Raw genomic sequence first — 22912 nt, forward strand, 5'->3', positions numbered from 1 at the left:
AGTAGATTGGGTAAAGAATTGGTAAATGGAATACAGTGAAGGGAGATGTCATGTCAGGCAGTTCAGTCGACTATTTTCTAAACGGGGAGGAAATTCAGAACTCAGAGGTGCAAAGTGACATGAGAATGCAGGACTCCTGAAAGGTTACCTTGCAGGTTGAGATGGTGGTGAGGAAGGCAAATGCAACATTAGTATTCATTTTGAGAGAACTAGAATATAAAAACAAGGATGTGAGGTTTTATAAGGCATTGGTCAGACCACACTTGGGAGTATTGTCAGCAATTTTGGGCAGATTATCTGAGAAAAGATGTGCCGGCATTAGAGAGTTTCCAGAGGAGGTTGAAGAACACAATCACGGGAAAGAAAGAGTTAGAGTGTGAGAAGCATTAACCCTGTACTCACTAGAGTTTAGGAAAATGAGCAGGATCTCATTGAAAGCTATTGAACATTGAAAGGTCTGGACAGAGTGGATGTGGAGAGGACTTTTCCCATAGTGGGGGAGTCTAGGACCAGAGGACACAGATAGAGTGGATGTGGAGAGGATGTTTCCTGCAGTGGGGGAGTCTAGGGCCAGAGGACACAGATAGAGTGGATGTGGAGAGGATGTTTCCCATAGTGGGGGAGTCTAGGACCAGAGGACACAGATAGAGTGGATGTGGAGAGGATGTTTCCTATAGTGGGGGAGTCTAGGACCAGAGGACACAGATAGAGTGGATGTGGAGAGGATGTTTCCTATAGTGGGGGAGTCTAGGACCAGGGGACACAGATAGAGTGGATGTGGAGAGGATGTTTCCCATAGTGGGGGAGTCTAGGACCAGAGGACACAGATAGAGTGGATGTGGAGAGGATGTTTCCTATAGTGGGGGAGTCTAGGACCAGAGGACACAGATAGAGTGGATGTGGAGAGGATGTTTCCTATAGTGGGGGAGTCTAGGACCAGGGGACACAGATAGAGTGGATGTGGAGAGGATGTTTCCTATAGTGGGGGAGTCTAGGACCAGAGGACACAGATAGTGGATGTGGAGAGGATGTATCCTATAGTGGGGTAGTCCAGGACCAGAGGACACAGATAGAGTGGATGTGGAGAGGATGTATCCTATAGTGGGGTAGTCCAGGACCAGAGGGCACAGATAGAGTGGATGTGGAGAGGATGTTTCCTATATTGGGGGAGTCTAGGACCAGAGGACACAGATAGAGTGGATGTGGAGAGGATGTTTCCTATATTGGGGGAGTCTAGGACCAGAGGGCACAGATAGAGTGGATGTGGAGAGGATGTTTCCTATAGTGGGGGAGTCTAGGACCAGAGGACACAGATAGAGTGGATGTGGAAAGGATGTTTCCTATAGTGGGGGAGTCTAGGACCAGAGGACACAGATAGAGTGGATGTGGAGAGGATGTTTCCTACAGTGGGGGAGTCTAGGACTAGAGGGCACAACCTCAGGATGGAGAAACATCCAGTAAGAACAGAGATGAGGAGGAATTTCTCTAGCCAGAGGGTGGTGAATTTGTGGCATCGGAGCCAAGTTTTGGGTAAATTTAAAGTGGAGGCTGATAGGTTCTTGATTAGTCAGGGTGTCAAAGGTTATGGGGAGAAGGCAGAAGAGGGAAGATAAATCAGCCATGATGGAATGGTGCTGATTTGACAGGCTAAAGGACCTGATTCTGCTCCTATGTCCTATGGTCTCCCTCAGTCCATTTCCAATCTTCCTCTTCCCTCACCCCTCCTCTCCAACCCAGTCTCTATTCCTCAACCCCCTGTGACTCCCATACTCCCTCCCTCCAACCCCTCTCCTATTCCCTAGATCACACACTGACTTTCCATCCCTCCTCCCTCTTCCTTCTCAACCTCCATTCCATTCTCACTTCCTCTGCCTCCTCCACTAATCCACATTCCCATTCTCACTTCCTCTGCCTCCTCCACTAATCCACATTCCCATTCTCACTTCCTCTGCCTCCTCCACTAATCCACATTCCCATTCACACTTCCTCTGCCTCCTCCACTAATCCACATTCCCATTCACACTTCCTCTGCCTCCTCCACTAATCCACATTCCCATTCATACTTCCTCTGCCTCCTCCACTAATCCACATTCCCATTCACACTTCCTCTGCCTCCTCCACTAATCCACATTCCCATTCTCACTTCCTCTGCCTCCTCCACTAATCCACATTCCCATTCTCACTTCCTCTGCCTCCTCCACTAATCCACATTCCCATTCACACTTCCTCTGCCTCCTCCACTAATCCACATTCCCATTCACACTTCCTCTGCCTCCTCCACTAATCCACATTCCCATTCATACTTCCTCTGCCTCCTCCACTAATCCACATTCCCATTCATACTTCACTCCCTCCATTGGCTCCTCTCTCACTGCTTCCTCACCCCTCTCTTTCCTCATCCCTCCAACACTCCCCTGTGCCTCTCTAACATTATCTACCTCACTCCTCCCTACCCCTCCCCTCCAACCCTCCCTCTAGCAATCCCCTGCACTCACCTCCTTCCCATCCTCCAACTCCCTTACCTCATTCCCTCCTTCCTTCCCTCCAACTCTCCCTACAACCCTCCCTCTAACCCTCTCTTGCTCCAACTCTCCCTCACATCTTCATTCCCTACCTCCATCCCTCCAACTCTCCCTCATTTCCTCCTCACCTCTCCTTTTAACATTACATTATCAACCTACCTCCCCCCCTCACACTCCAAGCCTCCTTGAAACACCTTGCCTTAACTGCTCCCTACCACTTTTGCAGGCCACTCCTCACCAACCTCCCCCTCCATCACTGTCTCTCTTCCCTCGCTCCCCTCCAACACTCCCTCTCTCCTTGCCCTCCTTTCTCCCCCAAGCCCCTACAACACTTACTTGGTCTCGATGTAATCATCGAAGGCAGCGGTGATCCGTGCTGTGGGGGGGAAGGAGAGTGGCCATGGTTAGAGATTAACAGGGAGCTTGGCGGAAGGACGGAGGGTCAGCAAGATTGGGGGAGGTGATGGTGGGGGCTGACAGAGAGAAAGGGAAGAGAGGGAAGAGGGGAGGGAGTTTGGGGAGAGGAGAAGGAGAAGAGGCGAGGAGAGATGGGGGAGGAGAGGGAGTAGGAGGGGTTGAAGCAGAAGAAGGGGAGAGGGGAGAAGGGGAGAGGGAGAAGGGGAGAGGAAGGAGTGGGGGAGAGGGGGAGGGGAGAAGGGGAGAGGGAGAAGGGGAGAGGGAGAAGGGGAGAGGGAGGGGAGAGGGAGAAGGGGAGAGGGAGAAGGGGAGAGGGAGAAGGGGAGAGGGAGAAGGGGAGAGGGAGAAGGGGAGAGGGAGGGGAGAGGGAGAAGGGGAGAGGGAGGAGTGGGGGAGGGGGAGTGGGGGAGGGGGAGTGGGGGAGGGGGAGAGGGGGAGGGGAGAGGGGGAGGGGGAGAGGGGGAGGGGGAGAGGGGGAGGGGGAGAGGGGGAGGGGGAGAGGGGGAGGGGGAGAGGGGGAGGGGGAGACGGGGAGGGGGAGAGGGGGAGGGGAGAAGGGGAGAGGGAGAAGGGGAGGGGGAGAGGGGGAGGGGGAGAGGGGGAGGGGGAGAGGGGGAGGGGGAGAGGGGGAGGGGAGAAGGGGAGAGGGAGAAGGGGAGAGGGAGAAGGGGAGAGGGAGGGGAGAGGGAGAAGGGGAGAGGGAGAAGGGGAGAGGGAGAAGGGGAGAGGGAGGGGAGAGGGAGAAGGGGAGAGGGAGTGGGGGAGGGGGAGAGGGGGAGGGGGAGAGGGGGAGGGGGAGAGGGGGAGGGGGAGAGGGGGAGGGGGAGAGGGGGAGGGGAGAAGGGGAGAGGGAGAAGGGGAGGGGGAGAGGGGGAGGGGGAGAGGGGGAGGGGGAGAGGGGGAGGGGAGAGGGGGAGGGGAGAGGGGGAGGGGGAGAGAGGGAGGGGGAGAGGGGGAGGGGAGAAGGGGAGAGGGAGAAGGGGAGAGGGAGAAGGGGAGAGGGAGAAGGGGAGGGGGAGAGGGGGAGGGGAGAGGGGGAGGGGGAGAGGGGGAGGGGGAGGGGGAGGGCGAGGGGGGAGGGGGAGGGGGGAGGGGGAGGGCGAGGGGGGAGGGGGAGGGGGGAGGGGGAGGGGGAGGGAGAGGGAGTAGGACGGGAGAGGAAGGAGAAGGGAGGAGGGGTAAGAGAGGAGGGGAGAGGGAGGAAGGTGAGAGGGAGGAGGAGAGGAGGAGTGGAGAGGGAGGAAGAGGTGAGAGGGAGGAGGAGGGAAAATGGTGAAAGGGAGAGGGAGGAAGGAAACCAGCCCTTCACGGAGAGCAGAAGAACTGAGGTCTCTGTTACTTACTGGGTGCCCCATCCCGACATCGGATGCAGAGGAAAGCGATAATCCAGAAAGGGAGACAGAACGATAAAGCCCAGAAAAAGGAGACAGTGTCAACCAGCTCCATCTGTGCAGGAACAAAACGACATCAGTAGATATCCACATCCTCTCGCACAATACTGTGACCACAGTGAATCTCCCTCCACACCGTCCCATCACACACTCCCCAGGTCAGACACAGAGTGAATCTCCCTCCACACCGTCTCATCACACACTCCTGGGGTCAGACACAGAGTGAATCTCCCCCCACACCATCCCATCACACACTCCCGGGTCAGACACAGAGTGAATCTCCCTCCACACCGTCCCATCAGACTCCCGGGGTCAGACACAGAGTGAATCTCCCTCCACACCGTCCCATCACACACTCCCGGGGTCAGACACAGAGTGAATCTCACTCCACACCGTCCCATCACACACTCCCGGGGTCAGACACAGAGTGAATCTCCCTCCACACCGTCCCATCACACACTCCCGGGGTCAGACACAGAGTGAATCTCCCTCCACACCGTCCCATCACACACTCCCGGGGTCAGACACAGAGTGAATCTCCCTCCACACCGTCCCATCACACACTCCCGGGGTCAGACACAGAGTGAATCTCCCTCCACACCGTCCCATCACACACTCCAGGGGTCAGACACAGAGTGAATCTCCCTCCACACCGTCTCATCACACACTCCTGGGGTCAGACACAGAGTGAATCTCCCCCCCACACCATCCCATCACACACTCCCGGGTCAGACACAGAGTGAATCTCCCTCCACACCGTCCCATCAGACTCCCGGGGTCAGACACAGAGTGAATCTCCCTCCACACCGTCCCATCACACACTCCCGGGGTCAGACACAGAGTGAATCACAGAGCAAGAAGGGAGAGAGAGGGACGGGCTGGAGGGAGACAGAGGTGGCAGGGAGGGAATGACAGGTGGCAGGGGGAAGACAGAGGGGACAGAGGAGAGGGAGAGAGGACAGGGAGGGAGGGAGAGAGGACAGGGAGGGAGAGAGAGAGGGTAGAGAGGGAGAGAGAGGGGCAGAGAGGGAGAGAGGGGGCAGGGAGAGGGAAAGGGGGCAGGGAGAGGGAAAGGGGGCAGGGAGAGGGAAAGGGGGCAGGAGGGAGGTAGAGGGGGACAGTAGGAAAAAGGGGGCATGAGAGAGAGGGGGCAGGAGAGAGGGGGGGCAGGAATGAGAGAGGGGGCAGGAAGGAGAGAGAGAGGGAGGTGGGAGAGATGGGGGAGGAGGGAGAGAGAGGGGGCAGAGAGGCAGAGAGAGCGGGCAGAGAGGCAGAGAGAGGGGGCAAGGAGAGATGCAGAGGAAAGCGATAATCCAGAAAGGGAGACAGAACGATAAAACCCAGAAAAAGGAGACAATGTCAACCAGCTCCATCTGTGCAGGAACAAAATGACATCAGTAGATATCCACATCCTCTCGCACAATACTGTGACCACAGTGAATCTCCCTCCACACTGTCCTATCACACACTCCCGGGTCGGTCACAGAGTGAATCTCCCTCCACACCGTCCCATCACACACTCCCGGGGTCAGACACAAAGTGAATCTCCCTCCAGACCGTCCCATTAAACACTCAACACCGTCTCATCACACACTCCCTCTGGCTGCATTTTAGTCCCACCCTGTTTATATATGGTCATCCAGTAAGGAAGGGGGCATGGAGGGATGAGGATGTCCTAGTCAACTTGCTCCTGGGGCTGGCGAAATCCGCCATCCGTGGGTCTTTGAAACGGGTGGCGGGAGGATCTCCCCGGGCAGACTGCCTGGCAATGTTTAGGGGGTATGTTCGTGCCCGGGTAACTATTGAAAAGGAACACGCGCAGTCCACAGCGGCCTTGGAGGAGTTTCGAGACCGTTGGGCTCCGCGGGGTGTAAATGCCATCGTAGATAGGGATGGCAACATTCTAGTGTAATGTCTATTGTCTATTTGTAGTGCAGTAATTGTGTTTGCCACTGTTTTGTATATATTGTATAGCACCGAAATTTGTAATAAAGGATTTTGTAATAATAAAAAAAAGGGATCAGACACAGTGAAGCTCCCTCCACACCGTCCCATCACACACGCCCGGGGTCAGACACAGAGTGAATCTCCCTCCACACCGTCCCCTCACACACTCCCGGGGTCAGACACAGAGTGAATCTCCCTCCACACTGTCCCCTCACACACTCCCGGGGTCAGACACAGAGTGAATCTCCCTCCACACTGTCCCCTCACACACTCCCGGGGTCAGACACAGAGTGAATCTATCTCCACACCGTCCCATCACACACTCCCGGGGTCAGACACAGAGTGAATCTCCCTCCACACCGTCCCCTCACACACTCCCGGGGTCAGACACAGAGTGAATCTATCTCCACACCGTCCCATCACACACTCCCAGAGTCAGACACAGAACAAGAACAAGAATCACAGAGCAAGAAGGGAGAGAGAGGGACGGGCTGGAGGGAGACAGAAGTGGCAGGGAGGGAATGAGAGGTAGCAGGGGGAAGACAGAGGGGTCAGAGGTGAGGGAGAGAGGGGCCAAGAGTGAGAGAGGGGGCAGGGAGAGGGAAAGGGGGCAGGGAGAGGAGGCAGGGTGAGGGAGAGGGGGCAGGGAGGGAGGTAGAGGGGGGCAGGGAGGGAAGTAGAGGGGGGCAGGGGTGAGGTAGAGGGGGCTGCAGGGAGGTAGAGGGGGGCAGGAGAGACAGTGGCAGGAGAGACAGGGGGCAGGAGAGACAGGGGGCAGGAGAAACAGGGGGCAGGAGAAACAGGGGGCAGGAGAAACAGGGGGCAGGAGAGACAGGGGGCAGGAGAGACAGGGGGCAGGAGAGACAGGGGGCAGGAGAGACAGGGGGCAGGAGAGACAGGGGGCAGGAGAGACAGGGGGCAGGAGTGACGGGGGCAGGAGTGACGGGGGCAGGAGTGACGGGGGCAGGAGTGACGGGGCAGGAGAGACGGGGGCAGGAGAGACGGGGGCAGGAGAGACGGGGGCAGGAGTGATGGGGGCAGGAGAGATGGGGGCAGGAGAGACAGGGGGCTGGAAGGGATGGAGGGTGGGGCAGGAGAGAGATGGGGTCAGGAGGGAAGCTGAGGGGGCAGGAGGGAGGTAGAGGGGGACAGTAGGGAAAAGGGGGCATGAGAGAGAGGGGGCAGGAGAGGGGGCAGGAAGGAGAGAGGGGGCAGGAAGGAGAGAGAGGGGGGAGGAGGGAGAGAGAGGGGGGAGGTGGGAGAGATGGGGGCAGGAGGGAGAGAGAGGAAGAGCAGGAGGGAGAAAGGGAGGGCAGGAGGGAGAGAGGGAGGGCAGGAGGGAGAGAAAGGAAAGAGGGAGCAGGAGGGAGCGAGAGGGGGCTAGAGGGAGAGCGATGGGGCAGAGAGGCAGAGCGAGAGGGCAGAGTGGCAGATAGGGGGCAGGGAGGCAGACAGAGGGGGCAGGGAGGCAGAGAGGGGGGGCAAGGTGAGATGCAGAGGAAAGCGATAATCCAGAGAGGGAGACAGAACGATAAAGCACAGAAAAAGGAGACAGTGTCAACAAGCTCCAACTGTGCAGGAACAAAGCGACATCAGTAGATATCCACATCCTCTCGCACAATACTGTGACCGCAGTGAATCTCCCTCCACACTGTCCCATCACACACTCCCGAGGTCAGACACAGAGTGAATCTCCCTCCACACCGTCCCCTCATACACTCCCGGGGACAGACACAGAGTGAATCTATCTCCACACAATCCCATCACACACTCCCGGGGTCAGACACAGAGTGAATCTCCCTCCACACCGTCCCATCACACATTCCCGGGGTCAGACACAGAGTGAATCTCCCTCCACACCGTCCCATCACACACTCCCGGGGTCAGACACAGAGTGAATCTCCCTCCACACCGTCCCCTCATACACTCCCGGGGACAGACACAGAGTGAATCTATCTCCACACAATCCCATCACACACTCCCGGGGTCAGACACAGAGTGAATCTCCCTCCACACTGTCCCATCACACACTCCCTGGGTCAGACACAGAGTGAATCTCCCTCCACACCGTCCCATCACACACTCCCTGGGTCAGACACAGAGTGAATCTCCCTCCACACCGTCCCATCACACATTCCCGGGGTCAGACACAGAGTGAAGCTCCCTCCACACCGTCCCATCACACATTCCCGGGGTCAGACACAGAGAGTAACTCCCTGGACACCTTCCCATCACGCACTCCCGGTCCCACCCTATTTATAGGTGGTCATCCAGTAAGGAAGGGGTCATGGAGGGATGAGGATATCCTAGTCATCTTGCTCCTGGGGCTGGTGAAATCCACCATCCGTGGGTCTTGGAAATGGGTGGCAGGAGGATCTCCCCGGGCAGACTGCCTGGCAATGTTTAGGGGGTATGTTCGTGCCCGGGTAAATATTGAAAAAGAACACACGCAGTCCACGGCGACCTTGGAGGAGTTTCGAGACCATTGGGCTCCGTGGGGTGTAAATGCCATTGTGGAGAGAGATGGCAACATTTTGGTGTAATGACTATTGTCTATTTGTAGTGAAGCAATTGTGTTTGCCACTGTTTTGTATATATTTTATAGCACAGATATTTGTAATAAAGGATTTTGAAATAATTAAAAAAAAAGGCGTCAGACAGAGAGTGAATATCCCTCCGCACTTTCCCATCACACACTCCCGGGGTCAGACACAGAATGAAGCTCCCTCCACACCGTCCCATCACACACTCCCGGGGTCAGACACAGAGTGAATCTCCCTCCACACCGTCCCATCACACACTCCCGGGGTCAGACACAGAGTGAATCTCCCTCCACACCGTCCCATCACACACTCCCAGGGTCAGACACAGAGTGGAGCTGTTCTGATTGCGCTGGGAGAAATCGGGGAAAAACTACTTTATGAAGGTCTTGAATTGCTTGGAAATTGGTTTCCAACATCCCTTGAACTTCTAAGTGAGCGGCTGGTTTAGAGTGGAAGCTTCGTTTGGAGTTTTTCTGCCAGTTTGGACGGGGTTCGTTGACGGCTTCGAACTGCGTAGCACCCAGCTGTGGCCGCTGGCTACTCGCCAGGAAGCAGTTTCGCTCCCAAAACCGGAGGCAAACGACGTTGTTTGTCCCCACTGACATTGGGACAACCTCCTTCCATCTCTATCGTCGGGATTCTCGTTCGGTGTTGGAGCCGAACCGTCGTTTGAGACGTCTCGACCTCTCACGGCCTGGAAGTTCGGCAGGACTAACGGAGCCTTTCCTGGCGTTGGAATTTCTGGCACGGAGCCAGCAAGGTACCGTCGAGTACAAACGTTTCCCGCCAGTTACTCAACTCACTCCGAGACTTTATAACCAGCACCACCGTATCATTCTCGATTCGGACACACAAGTAACATGCCGGACCAGTCTACAGGGGGTCGCAGGTCTTCGGGGAGTTATGCAAAGGCAGCTGCCTCTCCGGCCTTGGACAACGCCCTGTTTCGGACGGTGAAAGTTGAACGCGGGGTGCAATGTATTTTGCGAACTGGAACTACGCTGGAAAAGTGCGCGGAGGCCATGGAAGACTTGTTGGGGAGAGATGGTGTTTTGGCCGCTGAGAAGGAGTTCGGGAAGGCGGTGTTTTACCTGAGGAATGATGAGTTGGTGCATCGGGCCCTCAGTAGAGGGATCACGGTGGAGAACATCTTTTTACAGATGGAGCTAGTGACAGCTCCCACACAACGCATCGTCCTCGGTTACGTACAGCCTTTCATCCCCAACGAGGACCTGCTTCCCGCATTGGCCCGCTTGGGGCAAGTACGGTCAGAGATAACTGCCATCTGGCACAAATTCAGGAGGCGCACCCTCCGGATCGTAATCTCTTTCCGGCGACAGGTATTCATGAAACTGGAAAGGGAGGATGAAGTTGAGGGCCGGTTTACTGTCCGGCACGAGGGGGTAGATTATCAGGTGTATTGGAGCTCTGAGCGCCCACGGTGCCATGCGTGCGGGGAGGTGGGGCACTTTCGGAGGGACTGTCCTAGCACCCGAAAACCCAGGGAGTCCACTTCAGGAACTTGTGCCCCAGCTACCTCTGCCCCTGATCCCATCCCTGCTCCTACACCTGTGCCGACCCCTGCTCCTGCTCCTGCCCCTGACCCTGTCTCTAACCCTGCCCCTATTCGTACGTCTGCTCCTACCCCTGTGGTTCAGGCGGGTGATCCTGGGGCTACGTGTGGGGAGGTTCAGGCGAGGGACGGGGTGGAGTCCGGGCGGGGCAAGAAAGCAAGGAAGAAGACGAAAGACGTGAAGAAGTCGGCCCCCAAGACCACAGAGCTCATGCCCATTTGCCCTGAGGTGGAGAGGGAGGCTCGGGGAAGCATACGGTTGGACGGGGCGATAGGAGCGGAGAGTACCGCGCTGTCGGTGAATTCCGCACCTGTGTGCTCCTCCGGCTTGAAGAGGAGATGGGATTGTTCCCCCAAGAGGGCAGAGAATGCAGATGAGGGGGAGTCCCAGAAAGGGGTGGGGATCCGGGTGGGAGTTGTGTCTAACCCTGAATCCCCAGATGTAGACACCAGTCCTGGGGTGGGTGGTGTGGTTGTGCATGAAGCTAGTGCTGGGCCTGTTTGCACGTCTAAAACAGACCTGGAGCCCTCCACCCAGGACTTGGCAGTCAGCGCCTCCCTGGAGGCAAATGTATTAAGTAGTACAGGTGGAGAGGAGACCAGACTCTCTCACAGTCAGCATCAGGCTGCCAGTGAATCCATTGGGCCAGAGCTGCTGGGGTCCCCTTCATGCCTGTCTCCTGGGGAGGGTGATGTAACCTGCATGCCGACCCCATCAACTAATGGCCTGCAGGGAGTCCCTTGGGATTTTCCCTCCATCGTCGCAACTGTGGGTAAGACTGCTGCGACGGTGGAGCGGGAAGGTATAGGGGAGGTACCCGCTGTGCAGTGTAGGTTACAGGGGCAGCCACCTTATACACCACATGAGGAGGACGGTGGGGGATCTGTCTGCAGTGAGGGGTTGGAGGGGGATTCATTTGACAGTGAGACAATGGACATCCTCACCCCTCCAGAGAAGTCCCCATGATACCTGCGGAGGAGATCAGAGAGTTTATTCACTCCTCTGTTGGTGCAAAGCATCGGCCTAAACTAGCCTCGCTTCGCTGGCCTAGCATGCCGAGGCTGGGGAAGTCCCTGAGGGTCATCCTCAGACGGAAAGGGAAAGGGAAGGGGAAGAGGAATGCTGTGTCAGGGAATGACAGGCGGCAGCTGAAATCCTTCCTGGATGACCTGGTGCGGGACATCAGGATGAAAAGCAGCCTCGCTCCTTTGGGAGATGGTGGGTCACAGGGTAGCGATGGTAGCAGTCGGGCCCGGAAAGCAAAGGATATTCTCGGTTTTCTTCGGGAGAGTGCGGCTGAGGGCGCCATCACTCTCAGTGGGAAGGGGACTGGTGCTGAGGCCTAGTGTGCTCCCGACATGAAGCTTACCATAGCCAGTCTCAATGTAAACAGTAGCAGGGGCTCTCTCCGCAGGTATAACAATCTCTCAGTCCTCAGGGACGGGAGATACGCGGTGAGTTTCCTGCAGGAAACCCATACCACCCCGGGAGACGAGTCCGCTTGGCTCCTGGAGTGGCAGGGCGGGGTCTACATGAGTCACCTTAGCTCCAACTCTAGTGGGGTGGCGATCCTGTTGGCCCCAACCTTCCGGCCAGAAATCGTAGGAGTCCAAGATGTTGTGCCCAGCCGTCTGCTCCACCTGGCTGTGCGCCTGGATGGTGTACCGTTACATTTTACCAACGTGTACGCTCCGAGGCGCGGGATGATGCAGACGCGCCTATTCTGTCAGCTGTCCACCTTGCTGAGTTCCATCGATCCTGGGGACTGCGTCATCCTCGGGGGAGACTTCAACTGTACCCTCGAGGTGGAGGACCGCTCGGGCCTCCAACGCGACCCGGCATCAGCGAAAAAGTTAAAGGAGCTAGTCGGCTCCTTTGACTTGGTGGACAGCTGGCGGAATCTTCACCCTGACTCTAGTGCCTTCTCCAGAAGATCTAGAGAGGGGGGTTCCCGGATAGACCGCCTGTATATCTCTCTGGCTTATGTCTCCCGCGTGTCGGCGTCCTCCATGCGGCCGGTGTCATGCTTGGATTATCACCTTGTGTGGATGGAATTTACTCCTCTGCACCCTCGGGTGGGGTCTGGGTATTGGCACTTTAACAACCGGCTGCTGGAGGACAGCCGATTCCGGGATTCATTCCGAGCGTTCTGGGCCACCTGGAGAGGGAGACGGAGAGAGTTTGGCTCCCTATGGCTGTGGTGGGATGTGGGCAAGGCCCACATCTGGTTTTTATGTCGGGAGTACACTAGCGGGTCGACAAAGAGGCGGGACTCTGAGATTGAGCGGCTTGAGAGAGCGTTGCTTGACCTAGAGTCCCGTCTTGGTTCAACCGGTGGAGACCATCAAATGTGGCAGGAATACCAGGAGAAGAAGGACGTACTCAGGAATCTGCAGCTTCAGCAGTCCCGAGGTGCGTATGTGAGGTCGCGGATCCAAATGCTGCAAGATTTGGACCGCGGCTCACCCTTCTTCTACTCGTTGGAGAAGTGGCGGGGAGTTCAAAAGCAGCTGGTGGAGCTACTGGCTGCTGATGGCTCCTCCATCACAGATCCTGAAGAAATTATCGAAGAAGTCCGCACTTTCTATCGGTCCTTATTCTCACCGGATCCGTCAAATGCGGGGGCGTGCAGTGAGGTCTGGGAAGATTTGCCAAAGGTCAGCCCTGATGACGCAACGCGTCTGGACGCCTCCCTGACTGGGGAGGAGCTGTCTGCTGCCCTTCAGCAACTCCGGAGGGGTAAATCCCCTGGCTTAGATGGTCTGAGTGTGGAGTTTTATCAGGCTTTTTGGGATGTCCTGGGGGTCGATTACAGCCTTGTTCTAGGGGAGAGCCTAGCCACCGGGGAATTGCCCCTCTCATGGCGGAGAGCTGTCGTGGTCCTGCTGCCCAAGAAGGGAGACCTTCGCCTGCTAAAGAACTGGCGCCCGGTCTCCCTCTTGTGCGCGGACTACAAGATCTTCGCCCGGGCAATGGCCAACCGTCTTGGTTCAGTACTGAGACAGGTGATTCATCCTGACCAATCTTACACAGTCCCGGGCCGCTCCATCCAGGACAATGTCCACCTAGTACGGGACCTGATCCACCTGTACCAGGAGACTGGGACCCCGGCAGCGTTTCTTTCTCTTGACCAGGAGAAGGCGTTTGACCGGGTAGACCACAGTTTCCTGGTGGGCACTCTGCAGGCCTTTGGGCTCGGACCACACTTTGTGGCCCAAGTTCGGCTCCTCTACTCTGCCGCAGAGTGCCTTGTTAAGGTCAATGGATCACTGGCAGCACCCATTCCCTTCAGGAGAGGAGTACATCAGGGATGCCCCATGTCCGGTCAATTGTACGCGATCTGTGTCGAGCCATTCCTGAGCCTCCTACGGCGAAGGCTGACAGGTCTGGTTCTGCGTGAACCGGACATGGAGGTCGTCCTCTCGGCCTACGCCGATGATGTACTCCTCATGATGACAGATCCCAATGACCTGCGGAGGATGCGCGAGTGCCAAGACATTTTCTCGGCAGCATCCTCCGCCAGGATCAACTGGGCGAAATGTTCCGGACTCTTAGTGGGTCAGTGGTAGGTGGACTCCCTGCCGGAGGAGATGGGAGCTTTTGAGTGGAGTACTCGGCGTCTCCTCTATCTGGGAGTCTACCTGAGTCCTTCTGGAGAGACCTGGCTGGCGAACTGGCAGGACCTGGAGATGAAAGTCATGGCCCGGCTGGGGCGCTGGTCAGGCCTTCTCAGGGTGCATTCCTATCGAGGCAGGGTGGTGGTCATAAACCAGCTGGTGGCCTCCATGTTGTGGTATCGGATGGTCACCTTGGCCCCTCCTGCCCCGTTTGTTGCAAGACTGCAGAGGAAATTAGTGGACTTCTTCTGGGGCAACAGGAAACACTGGGTCTCTGCAGTGGTCTTGAGTCTCCCAGTGGGAGACGGCGGACAGTCGCTGGTGTGCGTCCGAACGCAGCTGGCGGCTCTCCGCCTCAGGACTCTGCAGAGATTCCTGTACACCGAGCACCCTCCCAGGTGGCACGTGTTGGCGACTTTCTTCCTCCGGAGGGGCTGCTGTCTTCGTGAAGACATGCGGCTACCACCGGCGGGTGTCAGCCGTACTGCTTTGCGGAGTCTGCCCGGCTTCTATCAGGACCTACTGAGAGTCTGGAACATGGTCACCTCAGGCCGGGAATCCCCTCCTCAGGCGAAGGGCGGGGTCCTGGCCGGCCCTTGCCCTACCTCAGTGGCTGTCGGTGCGGCTCAGTTGCGTGGACCGACTCAGGCCGAGCTGCTGGTCTGGCCCAGACCCCGCAATCTTCTCCGGGAGCCGTGTCCGCACAACTTGAGCCGTCTCTCATCGATACCCACAGTCCCATTCAGGGATGCAAGTAGGAGGTATCTGTATGGGCTGCTACTCCACATCCTCCACTTCCTTGCCCTTGTCCACCGTCCCGACACGCCATGGCGGTCGGTCCTTCCACCCAGAGGTGAGGAGGGTCCCCACTGGAAGTCCCTTTACACCGGGGTTCTTCCCATGCACCTGGGGGATCTTGGCTGGAGGGTACTGCATAGGGCAGTGCCCTGCAATAAGTTTTTCAGTTTGTACATGGACTTCCCACCCGCATGCCACTTCTGCGGGCTGGAGGAGACCGTGTACCACATGTACATGGAGTGTGTGAGGCTGCAGCCTCTTTTTGCATATTTGCGTGGGCTGCTTCTCGCCTTCTGGCTGCATTTTAGTCCCACCCTGTTTATATATGGTCATCCAGTAAGGAAGGGGGCATGGAGGGATGAGGATGTCCTAGTCAACTTGCTCCTGGGGCTGGCGAAATCCGCCATCCGAGGGTCTTGGAAACGGGTGGCGGGAGGATCTCCCCGGGCAGACTGCCTGGCAATGTTTAGGGGGTATGTTCGTGCTCGGGTAACTATTGAAAAGGAACACGCGCAGTCCACAGTGGCCTTGGAGGAGTTTCGAGGCCGTTGGGCTCCGCGGGGTGTAAATGCCATCGTGGATAGAGATGGCAACATTCTGGTGTAATGTCTATTGTCTATTTGTAGTGCAGTAATTGTGTTTGCCACTGTTTTGTATATATTGTATAGCACTGAAATTTGTAATAAAGGATTTTGTAATAAAAAAAAAGGGGTCAGACCCAGGGTGAAGCTCCCGCCACACCGTCCCATCACACACTCCCCGGGTCAGACACAGAGTGAAGCTCCGTCCACACCGTCCCATCACACAGTCCCGGGGTCAGACACAGAGTGAATCTCCTTCCACACTGTCCCATCACTCACTCCCGGGGTCAGACCCAGAGTTAATCTGCCTCCACTCCGTCCCATCACACACTCCCTGGGTCAGACACAGAGTGGAGCTGTTCTGATTGCGCTGGGAGAAATCGGGGAAAAACTGTTTTATGAAGGTCTTGAATTGCTTGGAAATTGGTTTGAAACGTCCCTTGAACATCTAAGTGAGCGGCTGGTTTAGAGTGGAAGCTTCGTTTGGAGTTTTTCTGCCAGTTTGGACGGGGTTCGTTGACGGCTTCGAACTGCGTAGCACCCAGCCGTGGCCGCTGGCTACTCGCCAGGAAGCAGTTTCGCTCCAAAAACCGGAGACAAACGACGTTGCTTGGCCCCACTGACATCGGGGCAACCTCCTTCCATCTCTATCGTCGGGATTCTCGTTCGGTGTCGGAGCTGAACCGTCGTTTGAGACGTCTCGACCTCTCACGGCCTGGAAGTTCGGCAGGACTAACGGAGCCTTTCCTGGCGTTGGAATTTCTGGCACTGAGCCAGCAAGGTACCGTCGAGTACAAACGTTTCCCGCCAGTTACTCAACTCACTCCGAGACTTTATAACCAGCACCACCGTATCATTCTCGATTCGGACACACAAGTAACATGCCGGACCAGTCTACAGGGAGTCGCAGGTCTTCGGGGAGTTATGCAAAGGCAGCTGCCTCTCCGGCCTCGGACAATGCCCTGTTTCGGACGGTGAAAGTTGAATGCGGGGTGCAATGTATTTTGCAAACTGGAACTACCCTGGAAAAGTGCGCAGAGGCTATGGAGGACTTGTTGGGGAGAGATGGAGTTTTGGCCGCTGAGAAGCAGTTCGGGAAAGCAGTGTTTTACCTGAGGAATGATGAGTTGGTGCATCGGGCCCTCAGTAGAGGGATCACGGTGGAGAACATCTTTTTACAGATGGAGCTAGTGACAGCTCCCACACAACGCATCGTCCTCGGTTACGTACAGCCTTTCATCCCCAACGAGGACCTGCTTCCCGCACTGGCCCGCTTGGGGCAAGTACGGTCAGAGATAACTGCCATCAGGCACAAATTCAGGAGGCGCACCCTCCGGACCGTAATCTCTTTCCGGCGACAGGTATTCATGAAACTGGAAAAGGAGGATGAAGTTGAGGGCCGGTTTACTGTCCGGCACGAGGGGGTAGATTATCGGGTGTATTGGAGGTGGTCCTGCTGCCCAAGCAGGGAGACCTTCGCCTGCTAAAGAACTGGCGCCCGGTCTCCCTCTTGTGCGCAGACTACAAGATCTTCGCCCGGGCAATGGCCAACCATCTTGGTTCAGTACTGAGACAGGTGATTCATCCTGACCAATCTTACACGGTCCCGGGCCGCTCCATCCAGGACAATGTCCACCTAGTACGGGACCTGATCCACCTGCACCAGGAGACTGGGTCCCTGGCAGCGTTTCTTTCTCTTGACCAGAAGGTGTTTGACCGGGTAGGCCACAGTTTCCTGGTGGGCACTCTGCAGGCCTTTGGGCTCGGACCACACTTTGTGGCCCGAGTTCGGCTCCTATATTCTGCCGCAGAGTGCCTTGTTAAGGTCAATGGATCACTGGCAGCGCCCATTCCCTTCAGGAGAGGAGTACGTCAGGGATGCCCCATGTCCGGTCAATTGTACGCGATCTGTGTCGAGCCATTCCTGAGCCTCCTACAGCGAAGGCTGACAGGTCTGGTTCTGCGTGAACCGGACATGGAGGTCGTCCTCTCGGCCTATGCCGATGATGTACTCCTCATGCTGACAGATCCCAATGACCTGCGGAGGATGCGCGAGTGCCAAGAAGTTTTCTCGGCAGCATCCTCCGCCAGGATCAACTGGGCGAAATGTTCCGGACTCTTAGTGGGTCAGTGGCAGGTGGACTCCCTGCCGGAGGAGATGAGAGCTTTTGAGTGGAGCACTTGGAGTCTCCTCTATCTGGGAGTCTACCTGAGTCCTTCTGGGGAGACCTGGCTGGCGAACTGGCAGGACCTGGAGACGAAAGTCATGGCTCGGCTGGGGCGCTGGTCAGGCCTTCTCAGAGTGCTTTCCTATCGAGGCAGGGTGGTGGTCAAAAACCAGCTGGTGGCCTCCATGTTGTGGTATCGGATGGTCACCTTGGCCCCTCCTGCCCCATTTGTTGCAAGACTGCAGAGGAAGTTAGTGGACTTCTTCTGGGGCAACAGGAAACACTGGGTCTCTGCGGTGGTCTTGAGTCTCCCAGTGGGAGAGGGCGGACAGTCGCTGGTGTGCGTCCGAATGCAGCTGGCGGCTCTCCGCCTCAGGACTCTGCAGAGATTCCTGTACGCCGAGCACCCTCCCAGGTGGCACGTGTTGGCGACTTTCTTCCTCCGGAGGGGCTGCTGTCTTCATGAAGACATGCAGCTACCACTGGCGGGCGTCAGCCGTGCTGCTTTGCGGAGTCTGCCCGGCTTCTATCAGGACCTACTGAGAGTCTGGAACATGGTCGCATCAGGCCGGGAATCCCCTCCCCAGGCAGAGGGTGGGGTCCTGGCAGACCCTTGCCCTACCTCAGTGGCTGTCGGTGCGGCTCAGTTGCGTGGACCGACTCAGGCCGAGCTGCTGGTCGGGCCCAGTCCCCGCAATCTTCTCCGGGAGCCGTGTCCACACAACTTGAGCCGTCTCTCATCGATACCCACAGTCCCATTCAGAGATGCAAGTAGGAGGTATCTGTATGGGCTGCTACTCCACATCCTCCACTTCCTTGCCCTTGTCCACCATCCCGACACGCCATGGCAGTCGGTCCTTCCACCCAGAGGTGAGGAGGGTCCCCACTGGAAGTCCCTTTATGCCGGGGTTCTTCCCATGCACCTGGGGGATCTCGGCTGGAGGGTACTGCATAGAGCAGTGCCCTGCAATAAGTTTTTCAGTTTGTACATGGACTTCCCACCCACATGCCACTTCTGCGGGCTGGAGGAAACCGTGTACCACATGTACATGGAGTGTGTGAGGCTGCAGCCTCTTTTTGCGTATTTGCGTGGGCTGCTTCTCGCCTTCTGGCTGCATTTTAGTCCCAACCTGTTTATATATGGTCATCCAGTAAGGAAGGGGGCATGGAGGGATGAGGATGTCCTAGTCAACTTGCTCCTGGGGCTGGCGAAATCTGCCATCCGTAGGTCTTGGAAACGAGTGGCGGGAGGATCTCCCCGGGCAGACTGCCTGGCAATGTTTAGGGGGTATGTTTGTGCCCGGGTAACTACTGAAAAAGAACACGTGCAGTCTACAGCAGCCTTAGAGGAGTTTCGAGACAGTTGGGCTCCGCAGGGTGTAAATGCCATCGTGGATGGAGATGGCAACATTCTGGTGTAATGTCTATTGTCTATTTGTAGTGCAGTAATTGTGTTTGCCACTGTTTTGTATATATTGTATAGCACCGATATTTGTAAGAAAGGATTTTGTAATATTAAAAAAAAGAAGTCAGACACAGAGTGAATCTCCCACCACACTGTCCCATCACACCGTCCCAGGGTCAGACACAGAGTGAATCTCCCTCCACACTGTCCCATCACACCGTCCCAGGGTCAGACACAGAGTGAATCTCCCTCCACACTGTCCCATCAATCACTCCTGGGGTCAGACACAGAGTGACTCTCCCTCCACACCGTTCCATCACATACTCCCAGGGTCAGACACAGAGTGAATCTCCCTCCACACCGTCCCATCACACACTCCCAGGGTCAGACACAGAGTGAATCTCCCTCCACACCGTCCCATCACATACTCCCAGGGTCAGACACAGAGTGAATCTCCCTCCACACCGTCCCATCACACACTCCCAGGGTCAGACACAGAGTGAATCACAGGGCAGGGAGGGAGAGAGAGGGATGGGCAGGAGGGTGAGAGTGGGCAGGAGGGAGAGAGATGTGGCAGGGAGGGAAAGAGAGGGGATAGGGGGAAGACAGAGGGGGCAGGGGGGAGAGAGAGGGCAGGAGAGAGGGGGGCAGGAAGGGATGGAGGGAGGGGCAGGGAGAGGGGGCACAGAGGGAGAGGATACAGGGGGAAGAGAGAGGGGATGGGGAGAGAGAGGGGGCAGGAGAGAGGGGAGTAGGAGAGAGGGCAGGAGACAGAGGGCAAGAGAGAGAGGGGGGCAGGAGAGAGAGAGACAGGGACAGGAAGGAACGGAGGGAGGGGCAGGAGGGAGAAAGAGGGGGCAGAGAGGGAGAGAGAGGGGGCAGGGGGAGATGCAGAGGAAAGCGATAATCCAGAAAGGGAGACAGAACGATAAAGCCCAGAAAAAGGAGACAGTGTCAACCAGCTCCATCTGTGCAGGAACAAAACAACATCAGTAGATATCCACATCCTCTCGCACAATATTATGACCACAGTGAATCTCCCTCCACACCGTCCCATCACACAGTCCCGGGGTCAGACACAGAGTGAATCTCCCTCCACACCATCCCATCACACACTCCCGGGGGCAGACACAGAGTGAATCTCCCTCCACACTGTCCCATCACACTCTCCCGGGGTCAGACAGAGAGTGAAGCTCCCTCCACACCGTCCCATCACACAGTCCTGGGGTCAATCACAGAGTGAATCTCCCTCCACACCGTCCCATCACACACTCCTGGGGTCAGACACAGAGTGAATCTCCCTCCACACCATCCCATCACACACTCCCGGGGTCAGACACAGAGTGAATCTCCCTCCACACCGTCCCATCACACACTCCGGGGGTCAGACACAGAGTGAATCTCCCTCCACACCGTCTCATCACACACTCGTGGGGTCAGACACAGAGTGAATCTCCCCCCACACCATCCCATCACACACTCCTGGGGTCAGACACAGAGTGAATATCCCTCCACACCGTCCCATCACACAGTCCTGGGGTCAGACACAGAGTGAATCTCCCTCCACACCGTCCCATCACACACTCCCAGGGTCAGACACAGAGTGAATCTCCCTCCAAACTGTCCCATCACACACTCCCGGGGTCAGCCACAGAGTGAATCTCCCTCCACACCGTCCCATCACACACTCCCGGGGTCAGCCACAGAGTGAATCTCCCTCCAAACTGTCCCATCACACACTCCCGGGGTCAGCCACAGAGTGAATCTCCCTCCACACCGTCCCATCACACACTCCCGGGGTCAGACACAGAGTGAATCTCCCTCCACACCGTCCCATCACACACTCCCAGGGTCAGACACAGAGTGAATCTCCCTCCACACCGTCCCATCACACACTCCTGGGGTCAGACACAGAGTGAATCTCCCTCCTCACTGTCCCATTGCACACTCCCGGGGTCAGACACAGAGTGAATCACAGGGCAGGGAGGGAGAGAGAGGGATTGGCAGGAGGGTGAGAGGGGGCAGGAGGGAAAGAGAGGTGGAAGGGAGAGTGAGAGGGGGCAGGGGAGAGGGGCAGGGAGGGAGGGAGAGGGGCAGTGGGGAGGTAGAAGTGGGCAGCGAGGGAGAGAGAGAGGACAGGGAGGGAGGGGGAGAGGGGATGGGGGAGAGAGAGAGGGTATGGGGGAGAGAGAGAGAGCGGGGCAGGGAGGGAGATAGAGGGGTTAGGGAGGGAGGGGCAGGAGGGAGAGATGGGGGCAGGAAAGTGGCAGGAGGAAGGAGAGGGGGCAGGAGGGGAGAGCGGGCAGGAGGGAGAGAGAGGGGGCAGGAGGGAGAGAGAGGGGGCAGGATGGAGAGAGGGAGGGTCAGGGAGGGGGAACGAGTAAGGGAGGTGCAGGCAGGAAGAGAAAGGGGGCAGGAGGGAGAGTGTGAAGGGGCAGGGTGGGAGAGAGATCGGGCAGGGTGTGAGAGAGAGTTGGCAGGGAGTGAGAGAGAGGTGTCAGGGAGTGAGAGGGAGGGGGCAGGGAGGAAGAGAGAGAGGGGACGGGGAGGGACAGAGAGCAAGGGAGGGCAGGGAGACCCAGAGGTCATGAGCAACAAGGGAGAGAGATGGGGAGGGAATGAGAGGGAAGGGGGAGAGGGAAGGGGGAGAGGGAAGGGGGAGAGGGAAGGGGGAGAGGGAAGGGGGAGAGGGAAGGGGGAGAGGGAAGGGGGAGAGGGAAGGGGAGAGGGAAGGGGAGAGGGAAGGGGGAGAGGGAAGGGGGAGAGGGAAGGGGGAGAGGGAAGGGGGAGAGGGAAGGGGAGAGGGAAGGGGGAGAGGGAAGGGGTTGAGGGAAGGGGTTGAGGGAAGGGGTTGAGGGAAGGGGAGAGGGAAGGGGGAGAGGGAAGGGGGAGAGGGAAGGGGGAGAGGGAAGGGGAGAGGGAAGGGGGAGGTAGAGGGAAGGTAAGAGGAGAGGGTGCAAGGAGATATGGGACAGGGAGAGGGACGGGCGGGGAGAGAAGCTGAGAGTGAAGGAGTGAGCTGGAGACAATTGGAGAGGCAGGAGGAGTGAGAGAGTCAAGGAGAGAATTAAAGAGAGTCAGAGAGAATAGCAGCCGAATGACAGGGCAGGGAAGGAGAGAGGGAGTGGCAGAGAGACCCAGAGGTAGTGTGAGGAGGTGTGAAAAGGGGAAGAGAGATAGGCAGGGAGAGATGAAGGGAGAGTCAAGGAGGGACAGAGGGAGTGACAAGGAGAGAGTGGGAGAGTGATGGGGAGACAGAGGGAGCGAGTCGGGAAGACGGAGTGTCAAGAAGAAAGAGACGGGGAAAGGAGAGTGAGAGAGGAGCAGGGTGAGAGAGAGGCAAGGAGAGAGTGGCAGTGAGGGGGAGAGGGCAGGGGTAGAGTTGAGGGGGAGAGGTGAGGGGTAGATCGGTGGGGAGAAGGCGGGGAGAGGGGAGGGGAGAGAGGAGGGGAGAGAGGGTGGGGAGAGAGGGCGGGGAGGAGAGATGAGGGGGATAGATGAAGAGGCAGGGAGAGAGCAGACAGAGGGAGATGTGGCAGAGAGTGAGGGGGGCAGGCAATGTGGCAGGGAGAGAGAGAGGGAGAGAGAGTGAGAGAGTGGGCCAGGAAGGCAGGGTGGGGGAGAGTTGGGGTGGGGGTGTGGGGGTGCGAGGGGGCAGTTGCAGAGGGGGGCTAGTGTAAGGAAAGAGAGTGCGTGGGGGAGGAGAAAGAGAAGATGCTGTAGGAGCAAGAGGCAGAGTGGCTGAGAAACAGAGAGGGGGCAGTGATGGACAGTAATATAGAGAGCAGAGGGGAGGGTTAGGCAGTGGGAAATGGAGAAGCAGAGAGAGAAATAGGCAGAGGCAGTGAGGGAGAGACAGAGAACACCAGACAGTGTGGGAGACAGGGGGAGACTGCAGGCCAGAGAGATACAGAGAGATGGAGGTAGTGAGAGACAGAGAGAAAGAGAG

At 57.2% G+C, this 22912-nt stretch overlaps 1 protein-coding gene across 2 annotated transcripts in view; it reads right to left on the minus strand.

Moving 5' to 3' along the window:
* Positions 1-22912, minus strand: part of LOC132383221 (uncharacterized) — a 66248-nt gene that overhangs the window by 41730 nt on the left and 1606 nt on the right. For both annotated transcript variants that reach the window (XM_059954124.1, XM_059954123.1), the window contains exons 2-3: positions 4283-4385; positions 2859-2898 (exon numbers count right to left, since the gene is read on the minus strand). In XM_059954124.1, coding sequence (XP_059810107.1) covers positions 2859-2898; positions 4283-4385 — 143 coding nt within the window. The remainder of the gene's footprint in view (positions 1-2858; positions 2899-4282; positions 4386-22912) is intronic.

This window comes from Hypanus sabinus, chromosome 29 (assembly GCF_030144855.1).
Source record: "Hypanus sabinus isolate sHypSab1 chromosome 29, sHypSab1.hap1, whole genome shotgun sequence".
NCBI lineage: Eukaryota > Metazoa > Chordata > Chondrichthyes > Myliobatiformes > Dasyatidae > Hypanus > Hypanus sabinus.